We start from the raw sequence: 16748 nt of genomic DNA, 5'->3' as shown, positions 1-16748 counted from the left end.
AGCAGAACAGAACCCAAGTCTTGGCTGGGGGATGGCAAAGGAACTGAATACGGAACAGAAACCCTTAACTTCTCTTGCTACTGCCCAATCCTCTTGTGATTCCAGGCAGCCATTTCATTTAAAATCCCTTTCAGAAGCCTGTCATCTTGCATTAGAGCTGGGAGGAGGTTGTGTTCTGGGTTGGCTGATAATACATGGACTTTTGAAACATGCACCTAGCCTGACTCAACAAATGCTAAGTATCTGCTACATCAGACCCTCTGCTCAACTCTGCACACACAAAAGACGATGAGCTGCAGAATGGTGGTTGCCAGGGGCTGGAAGGTGGAGGGTTCAGAGAGTTAGTGTTTAATGGGTATAGAGTTTCATTTGAGGGAGATGATGAAGTTCTGGATCTGGATGGTGGTTACAGTTGCACAATGAGAATGTACTTAATGCCACAGACCCACACACCTAAAAATAGTTATTATGGTAAGTCTTATATACTTAATCACATTAAAAACACACACAGCTGGGCATGGTGGCTCATGCCTATAATCCCAGCGCTTTGGGAGGCTGAGGCGGGTGGATCATGAGGTCAAGAGATCAAGACCATCCTGGCCAACATGGTGAAACCCTGTCTCTACTAAAAACACAAAAATTAGCCAGGCGTGTTGGCGAACGCCTGTAGTCCCAGCTACTTGGGAGACTGAGGCAGGAGAATCGCTTGAACCCGGGAGGTGGAGGTTGCAGTGAGCCAAGATCTCGCCACTGCACTCCAGCCTAGAGATATCGAGTGAGACTCTCCCTCAAAAGAAAACAAATCTCTCTCTCTCTCTCACACACACACACAAACACATGCAAACATATTTTTAAAAGGTAGTGGGAAATGAGACAGCCCTCCTCTCCTCTCTCTGAAAGACAGGCTTTCTTCTTAATTATTCAATTCTCTTTCCTCCACACCAAATATTCTGAATTCTTCTGCATGTCTTTCTCTTCCTGTCATCACAGTGATCTGCCCAGCAGTCCTACATTTAGAAATCTCTATGATTTCTGGGTGCGAGCCCCATGGAGCTCTGTATTCCCAACATGTGCTCCCCAGTGCCAACCCACCAGCAGTTCAGTTCGGGCTGAAGTCACTTACTCTCCCCACCCCAAAAAGACCAAGGAATACGAATAAAAACTGTCCTTTATTAAGACACAGATCTAGCCGGGCGCAGTGGCTCAAGCCTGTAATCCCAGCACTTTGGGAGGCCGAGGCAGGTGGATCACGAGGTCAAGAGATCGAGACCATCCTGGTCAACATGGTGAAACCCCGTCTCTACTAAAAATACTAAAAATTAGCTGGGCATGGTGGCACGTGCCTGTAATCCCAGCTACTCAGGAGGCTGAGGCAGGAGAATTGCCTGAACCCAGGAGGCGGAGGTTGTGGTGAGCCGAGATCGCGCCATTGCACTCCAGCCTGGGTAACAAGAGCAAAACTCTGTCTCAAAAAAAAAAAAAAAAAAAAAAAGACAGAGATCTAGAGGCCATGTGCTCCTAGAGGGCAGTAACTATCTCTCATTCTCCAACCCATGAAACAGGCCATATTCCACGTCTCCAAAAACTTTACCAAGAAACATTATGGATAATGCTATAGTCCTCAGTAAGCCCACAACACAAAACCTGTTTACCACAGGTCACAAAAATAGCACATATTTACAATTAAAACAGGCAGGCTGGGCGCGGTGGCTTACACCTGTAATCCCAGCACTTTGAGAGGCCAAGGCAGGTGGGTCATCTGAGGTAGGAGTTTGAGACCAGTCTGACCAGTATGGTGAAACCCCATGTCTACTAAAAATACAAAAATTAGCAGGGTGTTGTGGTGCATGCTTGTAGTCCCACCTACTTGGGAGGCTGAGACAGGAAGATCCCTTAAACATGGAGGTGGAGGTTGCAGTGAGCCGAGATCGCGCCACTGCACTCCAGCCTGGGCAACAGAGTGAGACTTCATCTAAAAATGAAAACAAACCAAAAAATAGGCAGAAGACAACACTAGTTGCACATAGTTTAGAGTGCCAGGGACACACTGCCATCCTGTCCTCCCTCAGTGCCCACCCCCACATATGCCCTGCCACCTGGGAGTGGTCTCACTCCAACAGCATGGCAGCCCAGGTTTTGAAGTCAGACTTGAGGCTGAATGTGAGCTCTGCTACTTACTGGTTGTCCAGTCTCAGACAAGTTACTTAACTTCCAAGTTAATTTCTGTTAGCTTTGGTTTCTTCCTCTTGCAAATGAGGATAATCTCCTCCACCTCAAAGGGCTATTGAGAGGGACAATGAGATTACAGAAGGAAAGAACCTCCTGTACAGTAAGTGTTCATGACTGTTCTTATTCCAACCCCAAACACCCCCTTCTGAAATGAATCTGCATCATAATATAAATCACTTGTATCAGAGTAATCTTTGTTCCAAACAGAAGACAGACAGAAAAAGAAAGCCTTACTAGAATCAACCAACTTCTTTTTGTTTTTGAGACAGAGTCTCATTCTGTCGTCCAGGCTGGAGTGCAGTGATGCAGTCTCGGCCTGGCCCACTGCAATCTCCACCTCCTGGGTTCAAGTGATTCTCCTGCCTCAGCCTCCCAAGTAGCTGGAATTACAGGTGCCTGCCACCAGGCCCAGCTAACTTTTTGTATTTTTAGTAGAGACAGGGTTTCGCTATCTTGGCCAGGCTAATCTCGAACTCCTGACCTCAAGTGATCTGCCTGCCTCGGCCTTCCAAAGTGCTGGGATTACAGGTGTGAGCCACCATGCCCGGCCCCAACCAACTTCTGATCCACATCCTGTATGTTCCCGTTACCCTGCTCCGACACGTGGGGCTCGGGTAGTTCCCACTGTGAGGAATGACCTTGTTAAGGTTAGGTAGGCTCCCTCCAGCTCCTCCAAACCTTAGCTACACAAGGCCAGGAGCCGATCAAGTTCAGCTCTCCTGACTCGGATTGGGAAACAGTGAGACATGGAACAGCTTGTCCTGCTCAGCTGTGCTGCTTCCCAGCTACTCACCCACCATCAAAGGATACACTAGGGCAAGGCATCTTCTACTCTCTCTGGTCACCCCCGACCCCTGAGATGTGAGTAATGACATTCACTCACCACACCTCTGCCTTCAAAAAGACAAGTGTGGGATGAAAAGACCCCAGAGAAGAGATGATGTGCTGGCCCCTCTCTCAGAGGCTGCACCTGACCATCTTTGCCTCACGATGCTTAGGCTTTGGAGCAGGCACTCTGTACACCGGTTTTCTTGAAGACTCTTTACTGAGTCACTTAGAATTAAAGACTAAGTATTGCAAACTTCAGCCACTTTCTTATAAATGTGCCTTGAAAGAAGGAGTGGGTGGGTGGTGAAAAGAGAACATGAAAATCTTCCTTACAGTCTGGCTGCGAGCCTACCCATTTTACCTCCAGAGGTATGCTGGCAGACAAACAAAAGCTGCTAGATATGTGCCATGCATAATGGTAATTTGGAGCCCACATTCCTCTCTCTACCCAGAAAGAAGTACACAGGGACTTAGAAACTACTTCCTACTTCACAGAAGAAACATGTCCAGTCCTTCCCTGGGTCGCTCCTGTGTCCATAACAAGTTCATGGGAGATACTACTAGTGGCAATCTGGGTGGAAAAACAGTTCTTCAATGCCTTGTCCCAGACTTTGCAGAATGGTTAACATCCCTGATCCCCATGTGTTAAATGCCGTTAGTGCTCCCAAAACATCATGACAATTAATCCTCCCTCCTCAACATTTCTGAACACCCCCTGGAGGCCAGCAGTGCCCTGGCTGAGAGTCACTGAGTCAGCACCTGTATCAACTTGCATCCCACGGTGCCTAGCATATACTAGGCACCCTGTACTGCTTGTAGATTGAATCTAGTAGGAAAGGACCAGTCACACACATACCCAGATCCATGTCTCTTATCAAGTAATTTCTGAACCTCTACTGTGTGCTCAGCATTTTGTGTGTGTGTGAGTGAGATGGAGTCTTGCTCTGTCACCCAGGCTGGAGTGCACAGGCGCAATCTCGGCTCACTGCAACCTCCGCCTCTTCAGTTCAAGAGTTTCTCCTGCCTCAGCCTCCTGACTAGCTGGGATTATAGGCACGCACCACCACGCCCAGCTAATTTTTGTATTTCTAGCAGAGACAGGGCTTTACCATGTTGGTCAGGCTGGTCTTGAACTCCTGAGCTTGTGATCCACCCACCTCAGCCTCCCAAAGTGCTGGGATTACAGGCGTGAGCCACTGCCTGGTTCCTGCTCAGCATTTTCACAGAGATCAAGAGGAAATATGAATCACAGTCTCTATATATAACAAGACCAGAAGACATTATTCAATATAAGGCAATACATAAGCAAATGCTAAATCGTAAGGTCTGTGAGAAAGTAGATGACGTGAGCAATAAAGGCTGGCATAATCAGAGGAGGCTATGTGGGGAAAAAACAGAAGTTGAGGTGGCTCTTGAAGGAGGTAGAATTTTCTTCATTCAGCCCTACTCATCCTCAGTCTGTCCCTGCCAGGACCGCTGTTCATGGAAAACTCTAAACCTGTGGTTCCAGGAGCAATTCGGCAACCGGAGCCCTTCAAATCCCATCCCCAGGTGGCTCCAGGAACAAGAGGGTGTGAGAAATTTCCCATTCTTTGTCAGAAGGCCAGCGAATATCAGGGCTGCTTTCAGAATGCCTGCTCATCCCCAAGGCAAGGCAGAGGTGCCCAAGACAGAACCAAAAGGCATTTGGTGCTATGTGTACATACTGAGTCACAGGCTCTAAGTGGTGAGGTTCCCGGTTGTAACTAGACACTACCCACTTCGCCTGTCCCCTGTGGCCCTGGAATTCTCCTGCTGTGGATGAACCTGAGGTCTCAGCTATCTTCTCTGTCAAAGGTCTTCTTGCCTCCTCTCTCGCCACCATCAGCATTTTTCCTAGGCAGCTTGCCCCCATTTCCTCCATTCATCTCTCTCCAGCTGCCTAGGCTCCTCCCACAGGCTATGCCACCAAACTCTCCTCACAGCCCACCCCACTGTCTTCTATGTTGCCATCCTTCTGACATTCAAGCAGCTCCCAGAGTCTGGCTCCTCCAGGAAGCCCAAGACTTGTGGCTTCCCCAACCGTGTTTCCTTTCAAACACACAAAATCGGTAACACTCCCCCTCCACACCCCACTCATCCTTTACTTGTATACAACGTAAATCGAGAGTCTTGTCTATTTCTATACACTATCTATCTAATGTTAGAAAGAATCCCACTTCCCACAGACCACAGGAGCTAAGCTGAGGGCTGGGCCTACTTGTTCTCATTTCTATGAGGCTTACCTACCTTCCAAACCCTAGGCACCACTTAGGCTAATAAGATCTAGGGATACCCCTTCCTCTCATATACCCCACTTTGAGGAGCCACATCTAAGTCCAGAGACCCAGGACCCAGAGTCCCTCCCCCAGTAAGTAAAAATGAGGATTACATGAGTCATAAGATCTTTCCACATACATGCTCTTAACTTTTGAGACAAACAAATAAACCTTTTTTTCCCTTCCCACAGGAAGATTCAGAAGAAATCATTTTAGAAGTAAGCCTGGAGCTTCCACCCCATCCTCAGGCTTCTGGCCCTTGATTGACCAAATGCTTCACCCTAAGAATGGCCCCATTCCAGGGTCTCCCAGTTCTCTACATCCCCAAACTCTACCTGCTACTTCAACTCTATCTAAATCTTTCTTCAGCAAAGCCAGTTTGGCTTTCTGACATGATTTACATCTCTCTCAATCAACCAAATATGTTTGTCTTATAAAAATTTTGTCTTGTAAAAACAATTTTTTTTTCTATGACACAGTCCTCAGGAGATCCTGAGAATGTATGCTCAAAACAACTACTGTTATATGTGCTCATGGCATGTTAAAGTTTTCTGCTACAGTCCTTATCATGGCTTGCAATTACACACACACACACACACACACACAAACACACACACACACACACACATACACACACAAATATATGATACTTGATTAATGTCTCTCCCTACTACTAGACTGTAGGAGAACCATATCAGTCTTGTTCACCACTGTGTCCTCTGTGCCTAGTTCTAGACCTTTCCTCAAACAGAACATAAAATCCTACCCACATTTAGTACATACAACCTCAGGCTATCTAGCCACTGGACAAAATCTCCAGGGTCTCCCTTGGGTCCTACAATTCCATCCCTCTTTCCTCTCCTCCCTCCACTATCCTACCCTTAGTAAGAAGAAAAAGTCTCAAAAACCTTTTTCAATTGGCCCTAAAAGAGCTTCCTATAGATAAGGGAAGGCCAGACTCAAGTCAAAGACTGGCTGTTGGGAAGAGAATGGCGAAAGAACTGGAGAGAGTAGAGAATAGCTGTGAGCTGTGGACAGGATCAAAGTTTTCTACCAAGTCATGTTTTTCTATCTTACTATATTCTATGTGAATTCAAGAAATGCTTTGAGAGTTGACTTATGAACCTGATCACTTTCTGTTCTGTCTTCAATCCAGGAAAGAGAAGACTGGGACAGACAGTAGTAAAAAGTAGATGTTGAAGGGAGTGGGGCTGAATACCAGGTTTCAAGATGACTGCCCACTGACCACAGAAAATGAGTGTAATTCATGGAAATCAGATTTAACAAAATGTCCCAACCTTGAAGGTTGTAAGATATTAAGGAAAACAGTAACAGTTAAGAAAAAGAGAGCCTAAGCTTAGAAAGGCATTGCTTGGGTGGAAGTTCCCAGAGATCTTTAAATAGCTTAGTAGAGGACTGAGTACTTTATTACATCCTTCCTATAGTATCTGGAACCTGATTCTCAATACAGTAGACTACCAATGCATGGTGACTGACTGGTTCAGGAAAGGAGATTATTGATAACTTTCTCTGATTCAACTTCATCTGGAGACAGAAAGATTACACAGGCAGACTCTCACATGCATCTGGAGATGCTCTCCAGTCCAGAATTGTTTTATGTTTCTGGGTTGAGAGGTTACTGCATTCCTTATTTACAGACCTATGCCAGAACACAAGCTTGTTAACAGCAGTTGCACACTTCCTGCCATCTTGTCCCCTAAATGACAAACAAAGATGCTTTACATGTGCAAGCTGTGTGTTACCCTGTCTTAGGCACACAGTTCAATGCTGAAAGGAATGAAGGCCAGATTTTAAGTCAGGATTCTACACACTATATATATATATTTTTTTGAGACGGAGTTTCGCTCTTGTTACCCAGGCTGGAGTGCAATGGCGCAATCTCGGCTCACCGCAACCTCCGCCTCCTGGGTTCAGGCAATTCTCCTGCCTCAGCCTCCTGAGTAGCTGGGATTATAGGCACGCGCCACCATGCCCAGCTAATTTTTTGTATTTTTAGTAGAGACGGGGTTTCACCATGTTGACCAGGTTGGTCTCGATCTCTCGACCTTGTGATCCACCCGCCTCGGCCTCCCAAAGTGCTGGGATTACAGGCTTGAGCCACCGTGCCCGGCCTACACTATATTTTTAACTGAGCTCCTGGGGCAAGCATGAGAGGGTGGACCAGCTGGCTCCCTTGCTGATCTTACTGTTAACTTACCTGTTAAACCTCCCCTCTGTGTATATCACTAAGGACTACGACAATCTGTCTTATCCCATAGTATTAAGGGTGGTGGTGTCTCTCCCTCTGTTTAGGGAATAACTGATCACCTAGTTTTGGCAAAGTTCTCGGTAATCTTCCTTCTGTCATTTGCCAAAGCAGCATTTAACTTCACTCTAAATGCCTCGAGCTTTCCAAACAAACCCATCCCCCTTTTGCAATTTTCTAGGGAAAAAAGTCACTACTGAATGTCCTTACTTCTGCAGCAGGAGGTCACTCTTCCCATTCTCCTGCCTAAGGCATCTGTCATCAACATTTGGACAGCTAGCACATCAGAACACAGTGGCAGTCCCACATTGCTCAGCAGCCCAGAAATACATGCCCAGAACTGCCAGCTTTCCAAGTGGTGCTGGCTCCACAGCCGCATGAAGAGAGGAGGAAGTCGAAGACACTTCTCCAAAGAACAGACACAACACCACAAAATCATTTGAAAAAGAACATCTCTGTCAGCAGCTACCACCTAGCAACAAGTCCTTCTTGAACGTGCTTCATGATATTATTTCAGTACAGCAACACTAAGCACAGCTCCAGAGTTTCAAGGACACTGCAGTCTAAAACTTTGAGCTGGACAGTAAAAAGAAGCTATTTGATTTATGAAGTGGGTCAACCAAAAGGAGCAATGCAAAAGGAAAGAGGTCAGCCCAGGGTCTGCCCCCTCCTTGTCCCATCTACTTCCGCTGATATGTATCCTTTGTGAGAAGCCAAGAGTTCCAAGTCAGACGGTTCTCCTGGAATACAACCAAGCTTAGACACAGAGGCCCACATTTTCTCTTGGATGATCCTAACTTTACTTCAAGGGCATCGCTCAGCTGGAGGCTTCCAGAACTGTTTACCACCAGACAAAGTCTGATTCTAAAAACATCCCAGAAAAAAATATATTCTTAATTGTGTATAAATAAAAGAGGGGCAAGAGGAAGCCTAAGAAGGCTGATGTTTATGGAGCATTGCACAGGGCTTTAACTTGTTATAACAGGCATTTATTCAACAAACATTTGAGCCCCCATTATATGCAAAACATCATTATAGGCACTAGGGATACATGAACAAAATAGTCAAAATCTTAGCTTTAAGCTTTAAGTGAACTGACCCTTTTTTTTTTTTTTTTTTTTTTTGAGATGGAGTCTGGCTCTGTTGCCCAAGCTGGAGTGCTGGCATGATCTTGGCTCACTGCAACCTCCGCCTCCTAGGTTCAAGTGATTTTCCTGACTCAGCCTCCTGAGTAACTGGGATTACAGGCGTGTGCCACCACGCCTGGCTAATTTTTTTGTATTTTGTTTTTGGTAGAGATGGGGTTTCACGATGTTGGCCAAGCTGGTCTCGAACTCTGGACCTCAGATGATCCACCCGCCTCAGCCTCCCAAAGTGCTGGGATTAGAGGCGTGAGCCACTGTACCCGGCCACTGAACTGACATTTTAGTGGGGCTGACAGAAATATATATGTCAGCTGGTGATAAATACTATGAGGAAAGATAAAGCAGACTAAGGGAATGCTATATAAAATTTTATATAAAAATAAAGCAGAGGAGGGAGTGCTATTTTAGATAAAGTTGTCCTGGAAGGCTTCTCTGATTGCCATTTGATAAAAATAACTACAAAAAGGACTATCACATATATGATCACTATGTGCTGGGAACTGTACTAAGTAGTTAATGTGCATTTAATCCTCAGCAACTCTGCATTCAGTACTATTACCATGCCCACGGTACAGGACAGAATGAAGCTTAGAGAGGGTAAGGCTCTTAGCAGAATCTGCAGTAAGGGGAGCAGGGCCAGGGTTACACAGTAAGCGAGGAAGCCAGGACTTGAACTCAAGATTACAACTCCAAACCCGATGCTTTTCCTCGCTGTGCAGGGCAACTAGGCTGGTGGAGAAAAGGAGCCTCAAAGAGGTCAAGTGTGGCTGTGGTTACAAAGTAGCAGGTCCATCTGGCCTCCCCACACACGGCTAAGAGATTAACGCAATTCAATCTTCCCTAATATCAGGCGATTACTCTCATCACCAGCTGAAAACCAAGCCTTATCTTGAAACGAGAAACACACCTTGGGCTCTTTAAGACCAGCAAATAAATACTGAGTATGTTTCTCTACCATCCCTCTCCCTGAGCCCCCAACACAACATGATATAGTAAAGAGAGACACCATTTCTCACTGGAAAACAGACAGGAATAGAACAAGAGATGACTTAGCTGGCTGCTCAACAGTGCCACAGCTCTCTAAGGTGGAGTGGGGAGGCGGGGACACGCACTGAGAAAAGGTCACCAGCAAGAAGGCAGGCCCTCCCTCTCTAGTCCCATTTCAAAGGAAGTACAGCTCTCCCTCAAGCCCTTGTATTTTGGGGTGGAAAGGGGGGAAGCAGATGCTTTCTCAAGCAGCATAAGGCAGGCCAGACAGAAGCACTGGGAGCAGGTCACCAGGTCTCCTGAGGGGAGGGAGAGGAGAATAAGGCTGCAGGCAACTGAGGAAAGCTAACATTGCTTTAAGCTGAGAAATCCAGAAGGGAAATACCCCATCTAAGGTCAGAGGGTATTTGTGGAATTGCTGGAAATCTCGGGTTGAGGGTCAAAGCCAAACCACCATAAAAGGCTAGAGAAACCCAAGCAGAGTCCCACAAAGTTCAAAGCAAGGGCTGTGGTTTGGATCCACCCTTTCTTTTTTTTTTTTTTTTTTTTTTGAGACAAGGACTCGCTGTGTCACCCAGGCTGGAGTGCAGCGGTGCAATCTCAGCTCATTGCAACCTCCATCTCCTAGGTTCAAGCGATTCTCCTGTCTCAGCATCCTGAGTAGCTGGGATCAAAGGCATGTGCCACCACGCCCAGCTAATCTTTGTATTTTTAGTAGGGAGGGATGGGGTTTCACCGTGTTGGCCAGGCTGGTCTTGAACTCCTGACCTCAGGTGATGCCCTCCCCCCCAACCTTGGCCTCCCAAAGTGCTGGGATTACAGGTGTGAGCCACCTTATCTGGGCTGACCCACTCATTTTTTTATTGTATTTCAGTCACCCCAGCCACAGGAACCTGTAGCCAGAGTTAATCAATAACCAAGGTAGGAAGGAAAGGTGGAAGTTCATCCCAGAATCGAGCATATGAAGGGACGTTTACTCAGAATCTAGATTTCCATCTTATATCCCAACTAACCTGGACATCCCAGTTTAAACCCTGGCTAAGCTGACCTTAAGAATCTCCCTCCTAAAGCCTTCAGACCCTCTCCCCATCAACACACACACGTGCCTGTGTACACAAAGAAATTAAACGTTCATCCTCTCTCCCCAACAATTTATCACCTTATCTCCAGTCAGGTCTCATAGCCCAACATTGCACCAAACAAATTATGACCTGAATGGCAAGAAAAAACTGTGTCACCTACAGAAATCCAATTAACAACATGACTCTGCTCTCTTCAATTCCCCTCTCCCCTCCAGCCATATTCGGGGCACCTGTGTGGCTGACCGCCTTTTCCCACTCTGGCAATGTTCTCTGGCTGGCTCAAAAGCCAGAAGACAATCCAAGCAGGGGCTTCCAGAGAAGCAAACCTAGAGATGGGAAATCCTGCTCTCCCCACACCTTGGCCTGGTGAGCGCTGGAAGGGCATAGGATCAAAACACCACCTGGCTGATAGTCTGGAGTGTTCACCTTGAAATCACTAAGTTGTCCCTTAAGCCAAAGCTCCCTGCTGAAGAAAAACATAAATGCTACAGGAGGCTGCTACACCAGAGTGTGTAAGTGCCCCACAAGGGACAATACACGGGTATTTCCAAGAAATTCCTGCTGCAGTTGCTTCCTCTCAATCACTTTTCTAATTAGCCCCTACCCTGAGAGGTCTCCATTGCTTCCAGCTCTCAGCTAACATAAATACCCACTGCCTTTCCAAACCTTTCGCCTGACCACATGCAGCTTGTGTCGTGTGTGTGTGTGTGTGTGTGTGTGTGTGTGTGTGTGTCTGTAAACATCCTCTTCCCAGCCCGTGCTACAGTTTCCAAAGAGAAGAAATGCCTCCCCTCCTCCCCGAGTGCTCCTGGCCCCGCTACGCTGCAGAGTTGGTCATGTAATATTCAGGGACCCTGAGACCGGAAATGCCTGGTTCTGAACTGCTGCACTTGAAACAGGAGAAAGGATAGAAAAAACTGAACGTGGGATTGAAGGTGACGGTAGGAGGAGTGGGTGTGGGATAGGGAAAACTGAACGTGGGATTAAGGGTGACGGCAGGAGGGGTGGGGTGGGGTGGCTGAAATTCCGACCAGGGAAAGGATGCAAGGGTGGACGAGAAAGAGAGGGATGAGAGGAGGCTGTCGAGACAGTTGCAAAGTCAAAATTCCAAGAGCCGAGGAAGAGGAGGGGAAGAAGAAAGAAGTAAGGGCAAGGGTGGAAAGAGGGCCGAGAGGAGATAAGGAGCCAAAATAAAGATTCTGCAGGTAATGGGAGAGGCTAAGTTTAGGGGAAACCAGAGGGTCCCGAACCCCAGAGTAAAGGTAGGGTGGCAGGGAAGTGTGGGGGCGGGGCACCACAGGGTGGGGACCGAACTGGCTCCCAGCATCTACAGCGAGTGGTTAGAGAAGGGAGCAGAGCGCGGGGACCCAGCCGCAGCGGGAGCCGGGGAAAGGGGCACGGGTCGCCAAGGGGACCCAGGCTGGTGGAGGGGGCGCCCAGGAGCACGTGAGGCGTGCAGCCACCCCGCTCCCTCCACAGCGGCGGGGACAGGAACCAGGGAGAGGCTAGGGGGCGGCGCGCTCACCCGCAGGGCGGACAGGTCGATGTCGTCCAGGCTGCGGGCGGGGGCTGGGTCACCCATGGCCTCTGCGGGGAACGGGGCACCGGGGCCGCTCACGCTCCGGCTCGGTTATTCCACTGCCGCCGTCGCCGCTTCTCCCCCATCGGAGGACCCCGGGGGCGGACTCCACGGCGCCTCCCCCGGAGACCGGGGAGGGGGAGGGCCGGCGCGAGGACCGACCCACCGACTGACAAGCGCTATCTCTCCGGAGCCAGCCACCCGAGGCACTCGTCTCTGCTGCGCAGGCGCGGAGCGGTCGCGCACGGGGAGGGTGGAAGAGGGAACGTGACGCGAGCGCGCCGGGGCCCCCTCCCCCTAGGCGCCGACACCTGCGCGCAGGCGCAGGCGAGCCGGCGAAAGGCGCGCGCGGGGACGGAGCGACCGCGCAAGCCTGGCGTGAAAGAAGTGGGCGGCGGCCGAGGCGGCCGCGCAGCGCGCCCACCAGCTGGCGCGCGTGCGCACTAGCGTTTCCTTTTCTTTCCCTGTTTTTTTTGTCCTTTCTCTCCCTTATTTCCTTCTTAGATCTCCTTTGACGCCTTTCCTTCCCTTTTCCTCCTTCTTTCGTGTGCCCAGCTGCCAATCAAGCCACCCACCTCTCCATTTGCGGGGGAAGGGGGCGGTACCCAACCCCCTCTATTACTAGGGTGTTGTTATGGTAACTCCCCACGCGAGGGCTGGGTGGCCTCTAGATAGGACGGGCTGTCCACCCACCCAATTGCTATGGCAACGGTGGAGCCGCTGAGGGAGGGGCCACTCCGTGAGAACTTGGCTGGAGAAACCACGTGGGAGTTGGGGGGCAGAGGAGGGGCACCGGCTGCCTCAGGAATGCCCTTTCCACCCTCACCTAGCAGGTGGGGGAAGCATCGAGGAGTTCTGAGATCTCAGGATGAGGAATCCTACTGCTGACGTGTATCTCTGCACCTCTTTTAACAGTGTTCCGCACAAAAGAACTGTTTCTACAATTATTCATTGACTGGAGTCGCGTGTGGGGGAAGGGGTGGTGAAGAGGAAGAGAGGGAATCTGCGTTCAATCCCTTCAAATATTGCTTGGGTCACCTCAGATCTAGTCATGTTGGCACAGCACCTACAGCCATTAGCTTTAGTGGAGGCTGAATAATGCTATCTAAGAACCAAGAGTCATGTTCTGCCACTGACATGCTGTGCGACCTTGAGCAAATTGCTTTGCTTCTCTGGCCTTTTCTTTCCCTGTGAAATTGAGTGGGGCAGCTGTACGATCCTCAAGATCTCTTCCAGCACCAACACTCTTTGAAAGACCCCACCATCAGCCTTAATATAAACATCACTTAAAGTTTAAATTAAAAGTCCTTGGAAAATAGCTGAACACACTTTCTGGACTCTTCTCCTTAGCATTTGGATGCACATCCAGTCAGCCCCCTTCCCTAATCCCCAGCCCATTTTCCGAGCCATTGCCCTTGTTCAAGCCACTGTTCCCATTAATCTCCTATTTGGTCTTCCTGCCTGACTTCTTCAAGTCAATCCTTTCTTCTTCTTCTTCTTTTTGGGGGGATGGAGTCTTGCTCTGTTGCCCAGGCTGGAGTACAATGGCATGATCTCTGTTCACTGCAACCTCAATCTCCTGGGCTCAAGCGATCCTCCAGCCTCAGCCTCCCAAGTAGCCGGGACAACAGGCAGTGCATGCGACTACCCCTGGCTAATTTAGCTATGTTTTGTAGAGACAGGGATTTGCTCTGTCACCCAATCTGGTCTCAAACTCCTAGCCTCAAGTGATCTGCCCACCTTGGCCTCCCAAAGTGCTGAGATTACAGGATCCCTTGAGACCAAGAGTTTGAGACCAGCCTGGCCAACATGGTGGGGATTTTTTTTTTTTTTTTTTTTTTTTAGACAGAGTTTTTGCTCTTGTTGCCCAGGTTGTAGTGCAGTGGCACATCTTGGTGCACGCAACCATGCCCGGCTACTTTTTTGTATTTTTGGTAGAGACCGGGTTTCATCATATTGGCCAGGCTGGTCTTGAACTCCTGACCTTAGGTGATCTACCACCTTGGCCTACCAAAGTGCAAGGATTACAGGCATGAGCCACTGTGCCTGGCCAAGCCTGCCCAACATGGTAAAACCCTGGCTCTATTAAAAGTACAAAAAATTAGCCAGATGTGCTGGCAGGTGCCTATAATCCCAGCTACTCGGGAGGCTGAGGCAAGAGAATCACTTGAACCTGGGAGATGGAGGTTGCAGTGAGCCGAGACCGCACCACTGCACTCCAGCCTGGGCAACAGAGCAAGACTCCATCTCAAATTTAAAAAAAAGAAAAAACATTGGCTGTGTACAGTGGCTCACACCTGTAATCCTAGCACTTTGGGAGGTCGAGGCAGGTGGATCACCTGAGGTCGGGAGTTCAAGACCAGCCTGGCCAACCAGCCTGGTCGGGAGTTCAAGACCAGACAGGGTGAAACCCTGTCTCTACTAAAAATACAAAAATTATCTGGGTGTGGTGGCGTGTGCCTGTCTGTAATCCCAGCTACTCGGAAGGCTGAATGCAGAAGAATCACTTGAACCAGGCAAGGTTGCGGTGAGCTGAGATAGTGCCACGGCACTCCAGAGTGGCAACAGAGTGAGTGTCTGCCTCACTTAAAAAAAAAAAAAAAAAAGTAACTAACAAAGGCATCTGTTGTCTGGGTAGACACTATAGTCGTTCAAGGTCAAGACTATGGGATAGTAGGAAAAAGGACAGACTTTGGAGTTAGTGCTTTAGGCAAATCACTAACCTCTCAGAGGCTCAACTCTGTCATCTGTAAAATGGACATGATAGTAATAGGGAGGTTAGGATAAAATAATGTATGTAAAACACTTAGCATATACTAGGTCCTCAATACATTTACTAATGCCTAAGTTATAGAGCCTACTCTTTCCATTCTGGGTTTAGAGCCAACTTTTCTGATTGTAAGCCCTCTGCTTCCACAGTCCACCCCCACCTCATGTGGTTGGTCTCCATTTAAAAACTCCAGGACTAAAAAGGAGAAGGAGAGTGTGTGAAGCAGAAGCCCTCCAAACCCCTCCAGCCTGGGGCAACTGCTGCCTCTATCTCACTCCACAGAGAATGAGGTAATGGTCCCCCTCGGGAAAGAGACAGTTAGTGCTAATTAACAGGATGCCAATTAGTACCAGGAGACTGCTATAGGGGGAGAATTCTGGCACAGAAGTAGCTTCTTGTGAGGACGGAGGGCTGAACTAACTAAACGAGAGGATTCAGCAGGACAACATCATCCCCTTTTCATGCTTCAGCCACCGAGCACATGCCTCTTCCAGGAAGGCTTCCTAATCTCCCTTACTTCACTCCCCTTGGTTTTCTCCTGTGTCTGTGGTCAGTTCTGAGACTGGGGCGTGACGCTGTGGGAATGAAGGGCAAGAGCTAGGACTTGCGCTACATTTTTTTATAATTGAAAATATTTTGAAGGCCAGGCGTGGTGGCTCACGCCTGTCATCTCAGCACTTTGGGAGGCCGAGGCAGGCGGATCACCTGAGGTCAGGCGTTCAAGACCAGCCTGGCCAACATGGTGAAACCCTGTCTTTTAAAAAAATAAAAATAAATAAATAAATAATATTTTGAGCCAGGCACAGTGGCTCATGCCTCTAATCCCAGTACTTTGGGAGGCTGAGGTGGGAGGATCACTTGAGCTCAGGAGTTTGAGATCAGCCTGGACAACATGATGAAACCTTGTCTCTATAAAATATACCAAAAAAAAAAAAAAAAATTAGCCAGGCATGGCAGTGCCTGCCTGTAGTCCCAGCTACTCAGGAGGCTGAGGTGGAAGGATCGATTGAGCCAGGGAGGTCCAGGCTGCAGCCATAACTACACCACTGTACTGCACTCCAGCCTCAGCAACAGAGTGAGAGCCTGTCTCAAAAATAAATAAATAGATAAGCTGGGCACCATGGCATGCTCCTGTAGTCCCAGCTACTCTGGAGGCTGAGGTGGATTGCTTGAACCCAGGAAGTCAAAGCTGCAGTGAGCTGTGATTGTACCATTGCACTCCAGACTGGGAGACACAACAAGACTCTGTCTGCTTTCCCCACACCTCAAAAAAAGTTACCATTATTACCAGTGATATTCTCTCTGTATACCTCTCCTGGAAGGTAACCATTCTGAATTTGGTATGTACAATAAACTTCCATAGACGGTGCCATGTATTCCACCTCCTCCCTCTGGAGCAGGGCTGGCCAGTAGAACTCTGTGCAGTGGAAATGGTCTATACTTGCACTGTCCAGTATGTTAGTTACTAGTAACAAGTGGCTACTGAGAACTTGAAATAAGGCTAGTGCAGGGGACCGATTTTTTTTTTTTTTTTTTTTTTTTTTTTTGAGGCAAAGTTTTGCTCT

General features: G+C 48.4%; 1 protein-coding gene across 13 annotated transcripts in view; it reads right to left on the bottom strand.

The window, feature by feature from the left end:
* The window catches only part of MINK1 (misshapen like kinase 1), a 65533-nt gene extending 52865 nt beyond the window's left edge, over positions 1-12668 (bottom strand). For 9 of the 13 annotated variants that reach the window (XM_010342004.3, XM_010342010.3, XM_039476120.2 and 6 more), the window contains exon 1: positions 12360-12667. In XM_010342004.3, the coding sequence (XP_010340306.1) occupies positions 12360-12416 (57 nt within the window). In that variant the 5' untranslated portion in view covers positions 12417-12667. Of the gene's footprint in view, positions 1-12359 lie in introns of all 13 variants that reach the window. The other 4 variants (XM_010342001.3, XM_010342002.3, XM_010342007.3 and 1 more) reach the window with 1 other exon arrangement.
* Between the last annotated feature and the right edge of the window lie 4080 nt (positions 12669-16748).

This window comes from Saimiri boliviensis, chromosome 17, assembly GCF_048565385.1.
Source record: "Saimiri boliviensis isolate mSaiBol1 chromosome 17, mSaiBol1.pri, whole genome shotgun sequence".
Taxonomy (NCBI): Eukaryota; Metazoa; Chordata; class Mammalia; order Primates; family Cebidae; genus Saimiri; species Saimiri boliviensis.
Note: the sequence above shows the minus strand (reverse complement) of the source record. Positions and strands in the feature narration are given on the sequence as shown.